General features: G+C 46.6%; 1 protein-coding gene across 2 annotated transcripts in view; it reads left to right on the forward strand.

The window, feature by feature from the left end:
* Positions 1–22,317, forward strand: part of CHST11 (carbohydrate sulfotransferase 11) — a 312,538-nt gene that overhangs the window by 139,963 nt on the left and 150,258 nt on the right. For both annotated transcript variants that reach the window (XM_032285695.1, XM_032285687.1), the window contains exon 2: positions 9,859–9,944. In XM_032285695.1, coding sequence (XP_032141586.1) covers positions 9,859–9,944 — 86 coding nt within the window. The remainder of the gene's footprint in view (positions 1–9,858; positions 9,945–22,317) is intronic.

Genomic DNA, 22,317 nt, shown 5'->3' on the forward strand with positions numbered 1-22,317 from the left:
CTCCCCTCCCCTCCCCTCCCCTCCCCTCCCCTCCCCTCTCCTTCTCTCCATTACTTTCCCTCTTCTCCCTTCCCCTCTCCCATGCTCTCAGTGGGTGGACAGCATAACCCACTGGCCAGGGAGATTATGTTTGAGCTTTGTGTCTTAATCTGTTCAGACTGCTATAACAAAATGCCATAAACTGGGAGGCTTATACACAACAGAAATTTATTCCTCACAGCGCTGGAGGCTGGGAAGTCCAAGAACAAGGCACTGGCAGATTTGGTGCTGGTGGGGCCCTGCTTTCTGGTTCACAGACAGTGTCTTCTTGCTCTGTCTTCACATGGTGGAGGGGTAAGTGGTCTTTTCTGGGCTTTTTGTATAAGGGCACTAATCCCATTTATGAGGGCTCTACCCCCATGACCAAATCACCTCCGAAAGGCCCCACCCTCTAAAATGATTATCTTCGGGGTTAGTATTTTCGCATGAATTTTAGGCAGGACACAGACATCCAGAGTATAGCACTTTGTGTTCTGCCTTCCTCTTGCTCAGTTAGAACCAGTTTTGAAGATACTTTCCCCAACCACATAGATTCATTCTCTTTCCTTATGTGGAAATCACTGGACCAGGTGGTCTCTAAGGGGCCCTCTTTGTCTTAGATGTGCCTGATGGTGCACTAGCCTGGCAGGTTGACAACTGATTTGCACTTGGGCAGGGACCTTGTACTTTCGGAAGTAGGCATGCTCTCTGGGCATGTTTCTGCTGATGGGCCAGAATCCTCTAAAAGAGGGAATGGGTTGGCTGCTGGGGCCATGAGTTTGCGGGACTCCATTTGGGGGCCCAGTTCTTCTCCTGGCAGGTACATATTTTAATGTACAGAGCATATTCTTTAAAGCTGAGTACTAGAGCCCCCACCGGAAGGCTTCCATGTCAGTAAATCTCACAGCTCTTAGATGAAGCCGTGTCTTTTTCCAGGTTATACCAAGCACATTCGTGTAATTCTTAGATTTACACTTTCGACCTTCATCTGCCAAGTTTAATTCTCTTTAGTTCTACAGTCACCTTCTACAGTCTGGGTGTCGAGAGGGGCTCTTGCTTTGAGGATCTGGAGTAGTAGGAGAGGCTGACATGGGAGTGGCCATGATAGGTTCAGATTATTCTCAAATCAAATAAATCCCAATCCCTCAGTATTCTTCAGTGAATTTGCTTATAGGGTCTCCAGTAAGGAGAAGGAGATTTGGGAATGGTTATAATGGCTCTGAATTGTCCCTGGGGGAGAGACTGGGTGAGGGAAGGAGTGGGAGTTGGAAGAGTTGAGGTTGATAATGGTATGAATGACAGGTTAGGCTGAACCCTATTTTCACCTCACTGTTTCGGCGATCCTGAAAAGTCGCTTGTGAATACAAGCGTGCTGAATGTTTTGTAAAGCTCCTGAAGGCCTGACTGGTGGGAGAACACTGGGTCAACATTTGGGACTGCCTATTTGCTTGGTCTCCAACAGACCCAAGCATCTATAAGCTGTGACATGTCCCATTTCCCAGGAGTGGGGGAAAGCATGCAGGTTTTTGGGTTTGAATCCCACCTCTGCCATTCACTAGCTGTGTCACCGGGTCAGTTCTTAACTTCTTTGAGCCTCAGCTTCCTTGTCTGTGAAACGGGTATGATACTACCTACCTCCTGGCTGGCGGCAAGGAATAAAGAGAGACAGTAATAAAGGCTTATGTTTACTAGGGACTTGCAGAGCTCATTTAAGGCACATCACAGCACCACAAGAGCAAATCATATTAATTTGTCTTTTTGTTTTAACTGCTGTGGCTAAGAAGGTAATTAAAGCACTTTGAGGAGGCATTGGCACCTTGAGAAGAATGTGTTAGAAGAGAACATGCTGACACCTTTTCGTTGCTCTTTTGCTACAGTATTAGTAAGTGATTTGGTCTGATATCCTTTAGTAGAATATATTTGGTTAATTCCTCAGATCACTTGATCTGTGCTTTTTATTCATTTGATACAAACATACCAAGTACCTGCTATGCACAGAGCATTTAGGCAGTGGACAAGTAGAGAACAGAAAACCTGGGAGGTGAGGGGCTTTGTCAGGCCCAGGTGTGATCACCAGCCCTGCTGTGGGACCTCTGGCCGTTCTGTCCCTGCACTGGGCCCAGGATTTTTCTCTGCAAATGAGCAGGAGTGACCAGATGAGGGCTAACAAACCCTCAGACTCCAGACATGAGTTTGGATTCAAAGAGCTCCAGGATCCTTGAAATAAAATGAAATCTCACAGAGATAGAGGTATCTGGGTATTTTAAAATCTTGAATGGATTAGCTTCAGATGCAGTTTTTGGGAGGACTTACTGGCTTCTGTTTACCTCTTATATTTACGAGAACGATTTAGGATTGAACCACGTCTAAGCCTAACTGTGACGTAGAAGAAGCCTTTGGGCTTCAGTCCTCTCCCCCACCCTCTACCTCCCTTTTATTTTGCTCTTTCTTCTCTTTCCTCCATTCTGGAATTCCTTCCAGAAATCAGCCCAAACAATGCACTTGAGCTCTAGTGTTAGAAGTAAGTTTCTTCCTTTGCATTTAAAAGGAGAGTAGGGCCTGAGTGGTGGCTCGCGCCTGCAATCCCAGCACTTTGGGAGACCAAAGTGGGAGGACTGCTTGAATGCAGGAGTTCGAGACCAGCCTGGTCAACATGGCAAAACTGTTTCTACAAAAAAAATTGCAAAAATTATCTGGGCGTGGTGGCATATGCCTATAGTCCCAGCCACTGGGGACGCTGAGGCGGGAGGATCACTTGAGCCTGGGAGGCAGAGGTTAAGATGGGGCCACTGGACTCCAGCCTGGGTGACAGAGCGAGACCCTGTCTCAGATAAATGAATGAATGAATGAATGAATAAATAAACGAATAAATAAATAGGAGAGTGTTGGCAGTACTGTACTCAAAATAATGTAAGCCATTCCTAAAGAGATCCTCAAAGTACCTCTGTGAGAGGCCAGATTCTTCCCACTCTGAGATCCCCTAACTCTGATTCCCCCTGGGAGAACGTCAGGTTGCAGCTGGATTACTGAGACAAGGAGTTTGTCCTAAAAGCTACCCCTGTGGCCCAGGCCCCACGGAGCTACAGACTGCCAGCTCTGCTTCAATATAAAGTTTTTTTTGGAGGGGATGTCCCTATTTTTGTATTTAGTACAAAATGATAAAAATCTCACCACCAGGGGCTTTTAAGCTCTGCTGGATTGTGAACTGGGTGGAGATTGTTCTCACAGCCAGGTATTGCTTTTCCGTTCCCTGCCTCTCTTGGCCTCAGATTCTTTCCTCCCACACCATTACTGTTTCACTTCTCCCCACCCACTGCTCCTTCCACCCGGACTCCCCAAACCTGAGCAATTCTAGGGTGGGCTTGTTTAACCCATGGTTCTACAGGGAGATGCCCCCAGCGCCCTGTGCTTGGAAGTTAGGACTTTCGTGTTGGAAAGGACTTAGCGATCACCTGGTTGACCCACTTCACCTGACCAAGGAGAAAATGGAGTCCCAGGGAGACCTAGTTCAAAGTAAGGATCTTAGTTTGGTGGCAGAGCTAGGGGTGGGATCCAGCTCTGTGACTTCTGAGTTTTTCAGTGCCATGGACCAGGCTAGTTGACATTCTCATTTCATTCCCACCAGCACCCTACGATACAGGCATTGTTCACCGAATTGTGTAGTTGAGTTTCAGAGATCAGGAAGCTGACTCAAGGCCCCAAGGCTAGTTAATGGGTGAAACCAGGACTTGAATCCAATTCTGGTTGAACCTTCTTCTTCCAAAGGGTGTTGCTGGGATTTACTTGGTTTGGCCTGTAAGACCATCTTGGTTTGCTTGGAACTTACTTGGTTTTAGCATTGAAAGTCCTGAATCCCGGGAGTCTCCTCAGACTGGGCAAACTAGACTGCTTGGTCACTCTAGTCTCATCACAGTGACCTCAGAAGAGGATGAGGGAGAGCTGGGAGACTTAGTGTCCCTTGAGGGCTGACTTTGGGTCTCCCAGGTATGAAACAGGATCGCCTGTCCTTGCAGGAGCGGCTCCCTCTGAGGAAGCTGGGTATTGCTCACCCTCTAACTTGATGAGGTTGAATCACATACTGTCCTGTGTTAATGGATGAACCACACTGGTAGGCACAAATTCCAGCATGAATTTGTGCATTTGGGGAAAAAAAACATTTCTGCGACGGCATTGCTGCTCTACAGTCTCAGAGTGTGAAGCAGATGAATCATACCCAGCCTGTGAGCAAGTCAGGAGATTTTGAAAGTGTCCGAAGTCAGCCGAGTATTAGAGTTGTTTTGCCAGTGCAAGGAGCAGAGACCCCTCCGGACTTGGGTGATTTAGTACAGCAGTGCTTCATTTTGAAACGTTGAGGGAAGTGACAGCCCAAAAATGGTAGGAGTTGTAAGTGTAAGTATCCTTGACTGCCTTTCGAGATAGCACTGTGGAGAACAGCAGTTCTGGGTTGTAAATTTGCTGTTAGCCCTTGCTGCTTGCTGACTGTGTGATCTTAGACAATTTACTTAACCTCTTTGGGCTTCAGCTTTCTCAAGTGCAAACTGGGACTATGTGACATCATTATATATCTGACTTGTAAGGTTTCTATGAGGATTCAGTGAAACAATGTGAGAAAAAGGCTGAGCGTTGTGTCAGGCATCAGATACATGGTACATTCTCACTACGTGGTACTTTATTTTGTAAGATAGGACTTCTGGCCATGGCTCTGCTGCTAGCTACACTGGGCACTTCAGGCAAACGTGTAAGATCTCTGAGTTTCTTCTGTAAATTGAGGGGACTGGCCTAGACTCTAATCCCTTGGAATTCTAAATGTGTTTGGTTTCAGGACATGCATGAGAGGCAAGTTCCTACTCAGGGTCCCGCAGTATTTCATTTCTATGTCTTCGGACCTGAATTAACAATCCAGCAGCTCCCCTCCCTTCCAGCAGCACTGAGAGGGTCACTGGGAGTCACTCCAAGAACGAGGTGGGCTTGATTCCCTTGTCCTGAGCCAGCTCTCCATGGGCCGCTCTCAGCAGAGTGGGAATGGAGCGTCCACTTGAAAACAACGTGCTCTTCATTATAATGAAACAAACATGAGTGGCTGAAGTTTAATTTTAGCTTCATTTATGTATCGTGGAAGATATAGAACTGTTCCTGGGTCTAAGAAATCAGACTGTAAATTGAGCTAATTAGATTCTTTAAAAAAAATCTTTAATCCCATTGATGTGAGTTTAGAGAGGAGGAAACAAGTATTGTGGCTAAATAAAACTCCTAGTGGGCGGGGTGGACAGCAGAAGGCTGCCGCTAAATGTCCTCAGGGCCTCGGGGAATTTTTTTGTGGGGCTTTTGATCATCAGACCTTTCATTTTTCAAAGGAAAAAGAAATAACTGTAGCCTAATGCTACTGGCAGTTTTCCCATATATAGCAAGCACCAAACCTCTCTGATGCTCTTAAAGGAAGTGTTAACTCCTCTATCATCCATAAACCTTTCGAGAATCTACTATGTACCAAGCACCGCAGCAGCAACGTGAATAGGATAGAGAGAGGCCATATCCCCCAAGCTCAGTGCCTGGCAGGTTGCCCCACACATTACAGGTGCTTGATGAAAACTTGTCGAATGAATGAGTATAATAACTGTTAATTAATAGTTTGTCATCACAGCTATTTGATGGATCCTACGGTGCTTTGGACTTGTCCTAGACTGGACTGCATGTTGGACTTGTCCTAGAAGTGGCCAGGCAACCAGGTGTCAGGCCAGGAGGAGACTCTGGAGATGTTTGACTTACCTGGCAGTGGAGAGGTGACCCAGTGTGGCAGCTGAGAACCTGGGCTGCCTGAGCCAGAATCCTGTCTCCAACTTTTTCTAGTCATGAGACCTGGGCAAGTTACCTAACCCCTCCCTGCCTCAATATTCTCATCAGTGAAAAGAATGGGAGTAGTTCCCACGCCATGGGACTGTTGTGGGGGTTAAACGTGCGAGCTGCTTGGCAAAGCATTGGTGCCCTCTCAACATTAGCTGCCACTGTCTGCGCCTTGGCTACTCAAGCTTCCGTAATGCCACTTGTAAGTTACATGTGGGTGAATATACTCACGTGCATAATTGCTGGTCCTTCCTTTGCATCCCAGGCAGCAGAGTAGGTCCTCATTGCTACCGCTTGCAGATGACTAGCCCAGAAGTCATTTGTGGCCCCTGGAAACCAAAAGCCCCTGTGGATACAGTGGGGCTCCGCTTCTAGGGAGGGACCAAACCTTCACACAACAGCAGCAATATGAGACGTTCCACAACTCTCATGGTAGATGTTACGGTGTCTTCTGAGGTAGATGGGGCCAGGTTGTGCAGAAATTATTTATTCTATAATTGGATGCTCAAGAATCAGAAGGCATAAAGGGTATAATTTGTACCTCTCTTCCTCATGGTGGGGAAGTCTTATTAAAATGCAGATTGCGGGGCCTTAACTTCCATCTCCCTCCTTCCGATTCAGCAACTCTGGGATGAAGCCCAAGAATGTGACCAGAAATCTGCCTTTTTAACAGGCACTGTCCTGGGGAAAGTGAGCAGAGTGCACATTGAAAAACTGCAGTTTTGGAACATGACTTGGAGGACTCGGGAGACTATCTTCTCTTGGCTTTTCTTGACTCTCCTCATCCTTCCGCAGGTCACTGGGCCCCTCCTGAGTCATCTGGCTCCTTCTGTCCCCTTGGGGAGAGATAAAGTGCTGGCCCAAGCCTCCCACCCTGGTGGGCCGGGTGGGCCGTGACTCAGTGGCCTGTATCCTCGTGGCTAACTGGCGTAGCTAAGTTGGGAGGTGACCCTTGGCTCACAGGTCAGGCAGCTCCGGTCAGTCTCGTGGCTCAGCTTAGCTCCTTTCCACTGACAGGACTTTGACCTTGGCCAAGTGCCTGCAGTAAAGGGAGGCTTGGAGGGGTTATCTATAAAATGCAGGTACTTCCTTCACAGTGGGAAGCATCACACTGCACCGGCTGCCTGGTGCACAGTGAGTGCTCCAGAAACCGTGGGGTTGTTATCATTCCCGTAAAAGGCACACAAGGCCCCTTTGGCTTTTGTGGTCTGGGGAGCCAAGGCCGGTTCCCATGGCATCCAGTGAAGTCACGGGCAGGGCTGATGGCTGTGGGCAAAGAACCCAAGGTTCGGGCCCCACACGGTCAAAGCATTTTAAAGGCCTTGTATTAGAAAAATAAACCAATTAAATAATACTGCCCCCCATAAAAGCAGGCTTTTAATGGATTCCATGGTAGGATTTTCACCTTGGCGGTCCCGGAGCCATGGGTCTCGATGAGCCTGTCTGCCGCCATAGGGAGAATTTAATCTCGCCTGGCATGGGCATAATTTTACAAGTTTTATGGCTGTTTTTACTTCTTCGAAGTGTTACTATGTCATTGTGCACGGAGGGTAACTTGCGTGCATTTAACAGTTTACCTCCTTTTTGGTGGAAATGAAAAATGAAGTCATAAATTAAAGAGAAACACAACACAGAATTTTTTCTCTCTTCTTGGGGCACCTGGAGGAACAAAGAACCAGTGTTTCTCAGTACAGCCTGATCAAATTCGAATGGCTCTAATGTATTGACATTTGCCTGCGATTGCCTCCTCCCCCGGGAAGACTGCGGGCATGTAGCTGTGCTCGGAGCTTGTGCTACTGACCCCGAGAAGAGCTGGGGCAGTTCTCCAGGGTAGGGGGCAGTTCTTTAGGGTGGGGGTTGGCAAACTCCAGTCTGACGGCCACATCTGGCCCACTGCCCGTTTTTGTTCATTGGTGGAAAATACTCAAAAGAATAATGTTTTCTGACACATGAAAATTAGATGACATTTTCTCAGATTTCCCTGTTTACAAGTGAAGTTTTGTTGGTGCCCAGCTGCTCCCATTCATTTCTATATAGTTTGGGGCGGGTTTCACACCGCAGTGACCCTGCGGAGGAGCTATGACCGAGACTGCGGGGGCAGAGTGCAAATACTGTTTGGCCTCTTACAGAAAAATGTGCTGACCCCTGCCCTAGGAAGTCAAGGCAAAGGAAAAAGAAAACATGGCCTCTTGTTTCCGGGCGTTGATTGACTTTCAGAGTTTCCATGTGGCTCAAAGTGACAAGTCAATGAAGACTCACCTGAGCAGTAGTTGATCCTCCAGAGACCTTCCAGATGTCATCAGCTGCCCGTGGATGACTCTCCTCCCTTTCCTGACCTCAGATTGACTTCTGAGTGGAGGTCATGGGTTTACCCCCTGCAGCCAGCCCCCCTAGTCATTTAAGCTGCACCCTGCTTGAGGTCTGCTCACTCTTCACCAGGCCCCTTGATAGCCACAAATAGAGAAGTACCCCCGTCCTCCCAGGGGGATCTAAAATTGCTTCTGAAATTTGTCATCAACACTTTTAAACTGGCTTTTGGCCAGGCACACCTTTAAGCATTCTGCACATAGTAGTAACTTATTTAATCCTCACATCCAACCCAGGAAGTTAGATGCCCCTCTCATTCCCATTTCACAGACAAAAAGCAGAGGCACAGAGAGGTTAGGTAGTCTCCCTAAGGTCACACAGCTGGTAGTGGTAGAGTCAGGATTCAAACCCATGCTGTCTGCTCCAGGGAATGTCCCACTGTCCATTCGCTGCCTCTATGGAGCAGGTGAATTCTTTAGGCTGATGAAAGGATCTGTTTTCCTTGTTCCCTGCATGCTTCTGTTGCACCTTGAACCATAAGAAAACTGCCTCGTATTTGAGAAGAAAGCCCTTGTTCATTTCTTCTTCCCCCATCTCTCTTTTTTCCCCTCTCTCCTTCCTTCCCTCCTTCTTCCTTCTCTGCCTCCTTTTTCCTTTCCTTCTTCCTTCCCTCCCTCTTTTCCTCTCTTCTTCCCTTCCTTCCTTCACTTCCTCCCCTCCCTTTCCTTCTCCTTTCCTCTTTCCTTCCTTCTCTTCCTCTTCACTGCTCTCCTTCCTTCCCTCCTACTTTCCTTTTTTTCTTCCTTCCCTCCTTCCTTCCTTCCTTCCTTCCTTCCTTCCTTCCTTCCTTCCTTCCCTTCTTCCCTCCCTATTCACCCATTTCCTCCTTCCCTTTCTCCTTCCTTCTGCCTCCAACAAATGATGATCAAGCCCATGGCTATGCATTACACGATGTGTCAGGGGCTGCACAGAGTGATGGTGTTCTGTGAACAAGAAAAATAAAAAAGAAAGAATTAATTGCCATTTAAAGAGTTCTTGGTAACCTCAATGTTGGTGGGTTTTGAGGAGTTCACTTAATTCCCCGTCTTTTGTTAATTGTAAGTACCATCTCTGTCTGGAACCATAAACTCTTATCCTTTCTGCTTCATGCTGATATTTTCACTAAAAATAATTTAATTGAGGAGAGGCTTTGGGGAGGCTGGGCCTCTGACCTATCCAGTGGGAGGGTCCTCCTGGGGAAGGACCTGCACTCATCCTCAGAAGCTTGGCTTCCAGGGACTAGGAATAAGACGGCATTGAGGGTTGCTAGAGACACCTGCAGAATTTTAAAATGTGTCACCAAGCCTGGTGCTTGGTAGAATTTGCTGTCTTGAAGCAGCCATTCCCCTATCTTTCATAAGTGGTTTCATTTCAATGAGTTTTTAGATGCCTGTCCTGTTTTCTTAAAACACTTGCTGGGGAGACTTTGTAGCATGATTTACATCCTTCTGGGTGTGGAGATGCCTGAATGTTGGGAAGACAGACGGCAGCTGTGCCATCGGAGAAGGGACAGCCCGGAAATCTTCCTTTGCTAGAAACTGGTTTTCTCTTTCTTTCCTGCCTGTTTCTTCTTCCCTCCTCTGTGCCTTTTTCTTTGTCAGACAACAAATCTTTGTTGCTCATTTCTGATGAACCTTCGCTTTCTTTCCTCAGTCATGCGGAGGAATCCCTTTGGCGTGGACATCTGCTGCCGGAAGGGGTCCCGAAGCCCCCTGCAGGAACTCTACAACCCGATCCAGGTAAGCCTCCAGCACTGTCAGCATGTGAACTTTTTTTTTTTTGGTGGGGGTGGATACTAAAAACTCTAAAACTGTGGTCTGTGGGGGATTTCAAACTTCCTTTCACTGCCTGGCATTTTACCTTCAGTGGCTGCTTTCTTTGTCACCCTTTTTCTACATAGCATCTCTGAAAAATTCTAGCGAGGGATGTTTAGAATTAGAGAAATGCCTAGGCGGAGTGCTAAGCATTCAGACCTGTCCAGGGTTTGAACTCTTGAGATTAACATAGTCTCAAGTCCCAGCAATGGGACTCAGAAATTCAAGGACCAGCGAGGCTCTGCAGTCTTCCCTGGTATCCCCAAAGGAAGGCTTGCACGTGGGTACACTTGATACCCAGCTCCCACATCTCACATATTTTTTATTTTTGTGACAGAGTCTCGCTCTATCACCCAAGCTGGAGTGCAGGGGCGTGATCTCAACTCACTGCAACCTCCACCTCCCTGGTTCAAGAGATTCTCTTGCCTCAGCCTGCTGAGCAGCTGAGACTACAGATGCCCACCATCACACTCAGCTAAATTTTGTATTTTTAGTAGAGATGGCGTTTTACCATATTGGCCAGACTGGTCTCGAACTCTTGACCTTGTGATCTACCCATCTCGGCCTCCCAAAGTGTTGGGATTACAGATGTGAGCTACCTCACATATTAAAGCCCAGTGATGCCCCACCTCACTGCGCCAGTTTGGCAAACTCCCTTGTAAGCAGGAACTTTTTGCTAAGTGACTGCCTCAGTAAATCTGACTTGTTAGTTTAATGAGGCAGCAAACGTGGCCTCTGTGCCATCAATTATAAAAAGAGCTCCTCTTTGAGAAAAAAAAAAAAAAAAAAGCTCCAACCAAGGAAAAGTGTCTTCTGTGGAAAGCTAGTGCAAAGTTAGGAGGCCTGGTTGCCATGGCGACAGCCTCCATGGCGTATGTGGGTCCTGATGTGGAGACTCTGGGGCTGATCCTTTTGTAGGAACATAATTAGCACTTGATGCCCAGACCAGTGAGTGAACAGCTAGCAGCAGCATCAATGGACCTTCGATAGCTGTTAAGAAAGAGGGGAAAATGTACTGCTTTGTCCGCAGTCTCTGACTGCATTTAATCTTTGCGTGGACCAAGGTACCTGGTAGAGGAAGATAATACATGGGCCTCAAAGGTATCGGAATTTTACAACTCTTGTAAAGGGATGCCTGTGAGAACTATCTGATGCCCCCTGCCCCCTTCCCAATCTCTCACCCACACTCCCTTCTGGAAAAATGGACTCCTGGGTTTATGCCTCATGGGTGGCCTAATTAGGTTAACTCATGCCCTGTCTTGAGGTGTGACTTGGCCAGATGAACCCATTAATTGCCAAGTCAGTATTGCCTGAGGCTTCCTGTACTGAGTTCTGTGGTGACTCGGTGGGAAATTGGATAGTTGGGTTCCCTTTGGTGCCCAAACAATCTGCTTATTATAGGCAGGTCTCTCAGCCTGTCCATACACCCTAAGGAAGAGGCAGAATGGGGCTTCAACAAAGGATAGGACTTCTGGTAACCCATGCTGAAAACAACACAGGCGCCTCAGATACAAACCAGTCCCATCGTTTTGTTGATATCCTCTGTTCTCAGATCATTTTCTCCTTCAAAACAAAACTGCTGAAACATTGCTGCATATTTTATGAGCAACATATGGTGTCATGGGAAAAGCTATTTCTGAAGTCACCGCCCCTGTGGATGGGAGGTCCATGGACTGCATCTGTCCTGGTCACTGTTGGCTCCCCGGGACCTAATACAGGGCCCGCGAATACTTGTGATTCAAAAAATGAAAGCCCAGGTTCAAGTCCCGGCTTCATCTCTAACTAGTTGTGCAACCCTGAATATATGATGAGTTCTCTTTAGGGGTCAGTTTTCCTCCCTAAAAGTCTCCCTAGAATGTTGGGAGAGTGAAGTAATTCTGATGTGTCAGGGGCTCTGTCGGTATGATTCGGCATTGTTGTGGCCAGGAGGGAGGCTTCCATATCAGAAGCCTCGACTTAGGAGTCAGACCTGAGTTCAAAGCCTGCTTTCATCATTTCTTAGCTATGTGACTGTCAGGTGTTTATTTAACCTCTCTGAGATTTCTTTCCTTGATTTATAATGTGGGGTGAACAATACCTGCCTTGGAGTGTTGCATTTGGTGATGTGTCTTGGTTGGAGCTTCCCGTGGAGTTTACTCCTTTGTGGGTTTATTCCTCATTCATTTCTTCATGTGCTGTTACCTGTGCCTAGGAAAATATAGCTTAGTAGCTTAGCAGCTTAGCCCTAGGCGCAGGGCACAAAAGGGTGGAGAGGGTGTATGATTAATCTTTTGTGGCTGGTAACTCTGAGCCCAGGGCTGAGGGGAATGAGTTGATTGGCGAGGCAGACCCTACTTGGTCCAATTGTAAACCAGTCAGAGAAGAGATGCCTGTCCTGGGTAGAGCCCCCCTTCTTCCTTCCAGTAGTGTTCTGAGCACTGTCTAGATGATGGGCCTGTGGGGCAGTAGCCTGGGACTTGGAGGGCAGCTAGGGCTGGAGAGCAGCTCCGGAGGCATTTGGGAGGAGGGCGTAGGTGGGTAAGTCACCGTCCTCCCTCAGGCATGTCTTGGGCAAGCTGTCTGACCCCATTAGCCAGCAAGGGAAATGTCCCTGCAGGAAAATCACCTCGTTTCCTCGGGATGTTTTTTCTTAGGCTGGTTTCCTTTACAAGCTGCAATTATGTTCCATCCCACGCAAGTTCAGTAAGTGGCACTTTTCAGAGAAACTGTCTTGGTGATCATCTGGGCTGCCGTGGGCTGGGGAGTCAGGGAGAGAAGGGAGTAAGAGCTTCTCTTGAGTTTAGTTGGTTTCATGTCCACAAGCCATTTACTAACTTTGCACCTGACTGGGCTCTGGTGCCGTTTGTTGTATTTCCCGACCAGCCAAGCTGTTGAAGCTGCTGAGCCCGGAATGAGGTTGTATCACCAAGGCAGATGACAAACCCTCTAGTTGCTAGAAACCAAACTGCTCCCCGAGCTGGCGTTTCCGTTTTTTACACTGACTGCTTATTTGCGCTTGATACGTAATGGTGAAAACAGGAACTGTTTATTTTAGGTGACAAGAAACCAACATTATGGCAAGAAGATATCATCTTAGTTACTCTGTACCAGTATGGTAGGCCAGATACTATCTAGATGCTTGTAAACCTCTTATCTAATCTTTATAATAATAAGCCCCAAGCTAGGTTTATATCCCCATTTTATGGATGGGGGAACTGAGGCCAATAACCTCATACAACTTATCCAAGGCCGCATAGCTAGTAAGAAACAGTGATATTCAACCCGAAAACAAACTACAAATCCAATTTTTTTTTTTACCTCTATTTTGTACTTGCTGTTACTAGCAAATTTCTCTCAGTGGGAGTTACTCCATCCCCTCTCCAAAAAAAAGAAAAAAAGAAAAAGAAAAAAAAAATATCAAACCCAGATTTTTCACTGGACAAAGGGTTAGGAAAATTGGGAAAAACTGAGAAATTCTGGCTATCATCTGGGAAAATTGGCTATAATCTTGGGAAACTGGCTATAATCTGATTTCAGTGTGCAGAGTTTTTTTATTTTAGCGTCCAGGGTTTTCTTATTTTAGTGCCCTGCAAACTCCTAACCAATAAAACAACAACTGGTTAAAAAAAGTTTGGAGTTGCTGTTCTTAGAAAAACTGGACTCTGATGTCTTATAATTTTCCTGGTTCTCTACTGTCGCCTTGGCCCCAAAATAAATGTAATTGCCCATCAGATCAGCTGGAATCAAGTCACCGAAAGTTCAGGAGATGTCAGCTGCATATTTGTGGGCCGAGCACATCTGCGGGCCGCTCTGGCTCAGCTCAGAGGCACAGGGGCAGAGCTGCGTTGTCAGCCATTAATTGGGCCTCATTTCCCCTAAATGCCAGCGAGGGCGAGACAGCTTGTCCTTCTGCCTCGCCCACCTCCCGGTCCTCTCGTGGGTTCCCTGAAATCTTCACAGCATCACTCATGTGGTTCAGCCCTGCCCTGCTTGGTTCTTTCTTTAGCATTTACACTTGCTCTGTGATTACCGTGTTCCAAGGGGAGGGACACAGCGCAGGGCTGACCGTGAATTTATAAGCGCTAGGTCTGGAAGGTTTGCATTGGGCACAGCAGATCTAATTGTCCGAGGAGTCTCTGAGGACCAAACAGTGTTCAAGGGATTTAGAGGAATTCTGGGGAACTCCTTGAGGGGGAGAAAAAAGGCTCCAGGAAAACAGGGAATGACAAGATCTTGGAGGCCCCCACTGAAATCTCCGTTACATACAAATTTGACTCCTTCTTGGTCACATCTTTGGGGTGCTAAAGTAAACTTATTTCTCCATCAGATAGACTCCAGGAAGCAGGATGGGGAGAAGAAGAGAGGGAGGGAGGAAGAAGTCAGAAGGAAAGAAGGCTGAGAGAAAAAAAGGAAGACAAATGACTATTCACTAAATGTATGTTACATGCCAGTGACCATTCTACATATTTTTCACACACGTCTCATGGAATCTTTAAAACAACCCAGAGAGGACGGTCTCCAGTAATGCCATGTTTTAGATAGGTTAACTGAGGCTCAGAGGGTTGAATGATGTACCAATCACACAGCTCTGGAATGGGAGAGTCAGGCTTGTGTAGCGTGGCTAGGTTGTAGGATGAGCAGAGGCTAGTGCTTTATTTTTCCTGGGTGGAAAAATGATTTCTTGGGATTCTCTTTCCCAGTGACTCAAGCTGAGACCTGGGATATGCTCAGGACCAGTTGCAAAATTCACAACAGCATGGGCCAAGACTTCTGGAATGCCATGGAATGGACAGTAGATACAAACAATTGCAGGCTGGGTGTGGTGGTTCACCCCTGTAATCCCAGCACTTTGGGAGGCTGAGGTGGGCGGATCACCTGAGATCAGGAGTCCTAAACCAGTCTGGGAAACATGCTAAAACCCTGTCTCTACTAAAAATATAAAAATTACCTGGGTATGGTGGCTCACACCTGTAATCCCAGCTACTCGGGAGGCTGAGGAAGGCGACCACTGAGGAAGGAGCAGTGATCATGCCCCTACACTCCAGCCTGGGTGATAGAGTGAGACTCCGCCTCAAAAAAAAAAAAAATTGCCCATTTCTTTTTTGCTTACTGAACCTGACATATAGCCCAGTGAAGGAGAGGCCTTTGCCTCCTGGCTGGAGCTGGCAGAGCAGGAGTCACCCTCGAGAATTCTGCCATGGGATCGAACATCTTGGTGACGTTTGAAAGCTGGGCTGATTGATTTCATTGAATGTTTTAGATTGATGAAAGCTTGTAATAGTCCAAAGATTGTTGGGGCAGTTGGGGAGACTCTCTTAGCCCCAACCTAAATAGCTTTTTCAGCAATGCTTGCCAAAATTTGTTGCTTCAATGGACATCTGTAGAATAAACAGGGGAAAAGGGCATGGGGAAGAGAGGCACCTGGGCCATGGAACCCGGTAAGTGGTAGGAGATAGATGCTTTGTACAAAGTTATGAGAGCATCAGGAGTGAGTGGTTAGCCTCTGAGGTGCGGTGCACAGTGGGGGCCTTTAGATAGGATTTGAGTCCAGTCTCTGAAGATACAGCAGACTTCCCCATGTTAAAGAAGAGGGAACAGCATCACAGAGTGGAGAACGTCAGCGAGGCCGCAGAGAGACTGTCCATGGTGCATTCAGAGAACTAGGAGGGGTGTGTGGCTGGAGTGAAGGTGATGCCACTTCAGTGAGGGCTGATAGGAGAGGGGCAGGAGAGCAGGTTGGCAGCATGTGGCTTGGGTCATGTCTGCCATTCTGGTCGTTTCCAGTCCACCTGGTCTTCACCTATGGGCAGGGTTGGTGGTCATGAGGGGCCCACAGAACATGGTGTGCGTCTTATGACCTAGCTTCTCCTTCTGACTTGGCCACTTGCTAACTGTGGGGCTTCTCCAGGGCAAGTAATGACTCCTTCCAGACCTCAGCGTTGTCATCTATAAAATGAAGGGGTTAGACTGGATCAGTGATTCACAAACCTGTCCTCCTCATATTAGAACCACCCTGGGAGCTCTTAGAAAATGACCAGTGCCTAGGCCTCACCCCTGGCGATTCTGATTTTATTGGTCTGGGTTAGGGCTGGGGAGCTGATATTTTTCAGAGCTCCCTAAGTGAGTCTAATGGGCAGCCAGGGTTCAGAAGCCCTGGGTTGGAGGGTCTTTAAGCATCCACTACCCACTTGTCCTAAAGGTCTTTGATTCTAGCATAACCTACAACTCGCAAAGTCCTAATTAGGGAGGAAGAAGCAGGATGCTAGGACCAAGGGAAGGCAAAAAGAGAAAGCAGATAAGCTGTACGTCCGCCTTTCTTCACAGTCCAGGACACAGAGTCCTCCTGTGCAAATAACTCACCATCTTCCTGCACCCACCTGTCACCAGACCCTTGGTGGATAGAAAACTGCAAGTTAGGTCACTACAACCTTGGCATTATCAGTACTGCACAAAGCCCTCTTCAGCACGCAGCACAAGCACCATCCTGTAAACTCCCCATCAAGCCTTCGTCCACTTGTGGTCAGTTCCTCTCTTGCTGACCAGCCCATTGCACCCTTGCAACATGTTTTCATACTTTTTCTAATAAATCTGCCTTTCTTCACCTACAGCTGTCTTAGTAAACTCTTTTTACCCTCCGCATGACACCAACCCCAGATAGTTACAACGCAGGACATAACCCGTTATGTGAAACGCTACTCAAAGCATATATGCTGAGGCTGTTCATGCTACATAGTTTCTACTGTCTTTCTATATAAAGACTCTGTGCCTGTGTTTTCCACTAGGACACAGAGATCACTGTCCCTCATCTACTCCATTTGCAGGTTTGTGGGTCTGATGCCTACGGTGCTGGAGACCCAGCCAGCAGCATGTGGGCCAATCCAAGATGCCAAGTCCTCAGCCAAAGTATTGGGAGGAGCCTTGTGAAAGGGACACTTGAGCCACTTCCCTCTTGAGCCAGTAAGAAGGAGAACCCAGACTTGCTCCAGGCCAGGCGTCAGATGGACATTTATGAAGGATCAGTTACAATCTATAGAAATGAACATGGAAGGAGAAGGGCCCTCTGCCTTTTGAATGCTATACAGGAAGAACGTTGCTGAGTGGTCACATATGCTGGGGAAGGCATGAAAGAGCAGACGTTGTACAGTCCGCAACTCTGGTCAATTAATCCCTTCATTACCAACCACCTGGTAAATGACGAGTTCATCTAATTATCTTCTTTGACTCAGCAGCTGTCTACCAGTCAAAGAGCGATTAATTGATTTGGTTGTAGACTGACTCTTTATGCAAAGATAATACTTACTGCCAGCCTAGCAGCTGGCTGGCAAAGATGAAATATTACATTAACTTGATCTTACACATAGCACTTAGGAGAATGCTTCATTACTAATTGCAAATTACAATAGACCAGCGAGGCCCATTGCAAAAAACCAGGGACAGTGAACTGCTTCTTTCACCGTGGCTAGTGGATTCATTATTCTTGAACCAGGGAAGTTGCCCTGGTCGGATTTCTAGCCAAGCAGGAAGGATTTCCAGTCAAGCCAGGGGGCACGAGAGTCAAACACAGTTTGGATCAGAAGAGGTATATGCCCGAAGGAACTGGGGAGTCCCAGCCCAGCTGTAGGATCTGGGACAGTCACTTACACACCCTGTTCAAGCCTTGGTTTCCCTATCTGTAAATAAGAGTTTGATACCAGTCTTGAAGGTTTGTGAGATTCAGAATTCTGTATAAAAAGCACCTAGGACAGTGCCAAGGTCAGAGCTGGTGTTAATCAGCAGCCATTCATTATCTGGATGGAATTAGACCTGCAAATTTTCTTAGGGGGTGTGGGCCCTTGCTATGCTCTGTAATGTAGGCTCAAGACATTTTGTACAGGCACATTTGGAGTTTTGTTGAATAATAATAAGATGGATGATTTCCTCTTGCCTGGAAGCTACTAGCTATGTTCATTGTTGAGTACTTTCTAACAATTTTGATTTATTTGTTTCTAGCAGTCTGTGTTGATCAGCAGGTTTGATGCACTGATTTGTAAAGCCATGAGTGCCTCTGCGTGTATGCGTGCCTGAGTGTATGTGTGCCTGAGTGTATGTGTTATGTGTTACATGCATATTCACTCAACCTATATTCTATAAAGCATGCAGATGCAGCTTTTGTATTTTAAAAGTCTCCTGTGGGCCTGTGTGTTACACTCCGAGTGCCTAGTTAGGTACTCAGTAATAGTTGTTAAATAAGACCTCATCTCTGCGTTGTGTTCATGTGAAAGCATCGATCTTATCGATTGTCCGCATTCAACTCAAGCTTTCTTTATAGGCAGTTGTTCTGCTATGGAAACAGAAGTTTCAGGAACAAGCCTAATTTGATGCAATATATTCAAATCTGGATAGTAAGCTTGATTCACTAATGGGGTTTTTCTGTGTCAGTCTGTGTGAATATAATCTGACATATTTAAACCGGAGAAGGGCATTCAAGTAACAAAATGACCTCGGCAATTTCCAAATGGTAACACAGCCATGCAATCTGCCATTTTCAGAAAGTTATTTCCTGAATTACCCTCAATTATAAGAGGCCTCCCCATGATCCGATTTTTCTGTAAATGACACAACTCAAGTAGCTTCTCAGCCAACTGGATTTTAACCTTGTTGGAATGGATAGAACTGAAACAAAGCCCAGCCTTGTTCTGAAACTGCCCGTAGGAGAGGCATCGGGGGTGAGGGGGTGATGGCAGCACACGTCCTCCTTTCCCAGTGGAGTCTGTGGGTCTGATGGAGCATGCAGGGCTCTGGGAAGTTTCTACCCCATCTTCACACTGGTTACTCTGAGATCTGAGGTACATGGCTGACCCTTTTGGAGCACTGGAGACCTTGCTTGTAAAACGGGAATAAAATGCCTGTGGTTCAGTTATTAAGGATTAAATTAGAAAATATATAGAATCCCAGGCACATGGCAAGCTGCCCAGTCAATGATGATTTTTTTTTTTTAATTTGCACGGAAGAAACCTCCTCTAGGTAGCTCTGATTTTTTTATTCCCCCTCCAAGCTCAGGTTAAATGCCCTTCTAGAATGGTGCTGCCCACTAGCAATATAATATAAGTCACATATGTCATTTGAAAATTTTTGGTAGCCACATTTTGAAAAGGAAAAAGAAAACAGGTGAAATTAACTTAAATAATATTTTTAATTCAGTATACCCAAAAGTATGATTATTTCCGTACTTAATCAATAAAAATGTATTAAGATATTTTGTGTTTTCATACTAAGTCTTTGAAATCTGATGTGTATTTGACACCTAGAGCACATCTCAATTGGGACAGGCGGTACATGGGGTGCTCAGTAGCTGCATGTGGCTCGTGACTGTTGTCTTGGACAGTGCTGGTCTGCAAAATGCCCCATTATCCCCACCTCCTGCCCATGTCATGACGCTAATCTCACTCACTTAAAAGGATTCCACTAGGCTTTGCGCCCCTTGAGGGAAGGAGCTATGTTTTTCTTATTCATCTCGAGGCGTCCAGTAGCTACTGTGGGCCAGCCCCAGAAAAGGTACCCAGTAGATGTTTGGGCGGTGAATGAAGCTACTTGCTCCTGTGCCTCAGGTGAGCTCAGCATGAGGAGGTGACCAGGGCTTCACTCCCCTGGAGGTACAGAGGCAGCCAAACATCAGGGCGGGTGGTTTCCTGGGACCCAGTGAAGAGTATGGCGCCTTTGTCCCAAGTCTCTGCTTCATGCTGATGCCTGATGTTTCTCCCAGAAGTTCCTTCCTGAAAATGTACATGTGATTATCATGGAAGGGCTAACACTTTGAAACATGTCAGTCATTATATCTCAACTTTGATTTCATAAGACAGTATGTGACTCGTGTGCGACAGGTGTGAGGCAGTTGGAGCAAATAGGAGCAGAGGATTGGTTGCATGAAGGAACTGGAGAAAACAAGTCACGGGGCTAGGAAGGGATTCGGGTCTGCTTAAGCCCAGACTTCACCCTCCCTCGCTGCTTAGCCATACTCAGCCCTGTTTCTCCATTCCTTCCACTCCTACCTCCTTTTCTCCTTCTTCCATGGTATGCGGCATGCAGTAAATATGCACTGCATGAAATGGATCTGGAATCCCTCACACCCCACCCTCTCTCCCTCAGTGATTGCATATCCACTCTAGTGGTTTGCTGGGGATGCTGTGACAACGTACCACGGACTGGGTGGCTTAGACAATGTATTGTCTCACGGTTTCGGAGGCTGGAAGTCAGAGATCAAGGCACCAGCAGGACGGGTTCCATCTGAGGGCTGTGAAGAAGGGCCTGTTGCAGGCCTGTCTGTTAGCCTCATGGCTTGAGGGTGATCTTTGGCTTCTTTGTTCCAAATCCTGCCTTCATCTTCACACAGTGCTCCCCCTGTGTGGGTGCCTGGCTTTGTGTCCATGTTTTTCCTTGTTGTAAGGACACCAGCCATATTGGATTAGGGCCCATTGACTCCAGCATGACCTCATCTTAACTAATTACATCTAATGACCCTATTTCCAAATAAGGTCACATTTGAAGGTACTGTGGTGAGAACTTCAACATACGAATTTTGTGGGGGACACAATTCAATCCTTAGCGCTTACTGTGTGTGTCATGCTCTGCTAGGTGCTAGGGTTTTCGGGATAGAAGTCCTTCTGCTATCAAAAGATAAAGGATAAGTGTTGGCAGGGATGTGGAGGAGAGGGAACTCCTGTGTGCTGTTGGTGGGAATGTAACTTGGTACAGCCATTGTGGAAACCAGTATGGAGGCTCTCCAAGAAATTAAAAACAGAACTACCATATGATCCAGCAATCCCACTTCTGGGTATATGCCCAAAGGAAGTGAAAGCAGCATCTGAAACACACATCAGCACTCTCACTGTAGAAGAGTTGCAGCATTGTTCACAATGGTAAGATACAGAATCAGGCCAGGCACGGTGACTCATGTCTGTAATCCCAGCACTTTGGAAGGCTGAGGCAGGCGGATTGCTTGAGGCCAAGGAGTCTGAGACCAGCCTGGGTAACATGGCAAAACCCTGTCTCTACAAAACATACAGTAAAATTAGCCAGGCACGGTGATGTGTGCCTATAGCCCCAGGTACTTAAGAGACTGAGGGAGGTCGAGGCCGCAGTGAGCCATGATCATGCCACTGCTCCCCAGCCTGGGGAGACCCTGTCTCAAAAAGAAAAGAAAGATACAGAATCAACCTAAATGTTCTTCAGCCGATGAATGGATAAAGAAAATGTGAGTGAGATATGTAGATATATATATAGATAGACATAGATATATAAATATATATAAATGGAATGTTCTTTAGCCTCAAAAAAGAGGGAAATCATCTGCTCTTTCTGACAACCTGGGTGGGTGAACCTGGGGGACTGATATGGTTTGGATTTCCCTCTGCCCCCAAATCTTATGTGGAATTATAGTACCCAGTGTTGAAGGAGGGGCCTGATGGGAGGTGATAGGATCATGGCAGCAGACTTCCCCCTTGCTGTTCTCGTGATAGTGAGTGAGTTCTTATGGGAACTGGTTATTTAAAAGTGTGTAGCACCTCCCGCTTCTCTCTCTTCCTCCTGCTCTGGCGGTGTAAGATGTGCCTGCCTCCCCTTCACTTTCTGCCACGATTGTTAATTTCCTGAAGCCTCCTAAGCCATGCTGCCTGTACAGCCTGCGGAGCCAATGAAACCTCTTTTCTTTGTAAATTACCCAGTCTCAGGTAGTTCTTTATAGTAGTGCAAGAATGGACTAATACAGGGACAGTATGCTAAGTGAAATAAGTCAGACATAGAAAGACAAATCCGGATGATCTCACTTATATGTCAGAATCTCAAAAGGTTGAGCTCATAGAAGCAGAAAGCAGAGTGGTTACCAGAGGCGGGGGAAATGGGAAGATGTTGGTCAAAGGGCACAGAGATTCATTAGACAGAATGAATAAATTCTGGAGATCTAATGCACAGCATGGTGACTATGGTTAATAATAACGTATTGTAGACTAGAAATCTGCTAGGAAAGCAGATCTTAAATATTTTGATCACACGAAAAATGATAACGATGTGAGGTGATAAATATGTTACTTAGCTTGATTGTGGTCATCATCTTCACTATATATTTATCTCTCTATCTAAACATCATGTTGAATACCATGAATATATATAATGTTTGTCAAATTAACCTCAATAAGTCTGGGGAAGTTTGTGCTCTAATAAGGGAATCAGGCCGGTAAACTGACTGCTACAAAATGAGGTCCTGGCCAGATGCAGTGGCTCATGCTGGTAATCCTTGAACTTTGGGAGTCTGAGGTGGGAGAGTGGCTTGAGCCCAGGAGTTTGA

This window comes from Sapajus apella, unplaced genomic scaffold, assembly GCF_009761245.1.
Source record: "Sapajus apella isolate SASKATOON/1434 unplaced genomic scaffold, GSC_monkey_1.0 scaffold2, whole genome shotgun sequence".
NCBI lineage: Eukaryota > Metazoa > Chordata > Mammalia > Primates > Cebidae > Sapajus > Sapajus apella.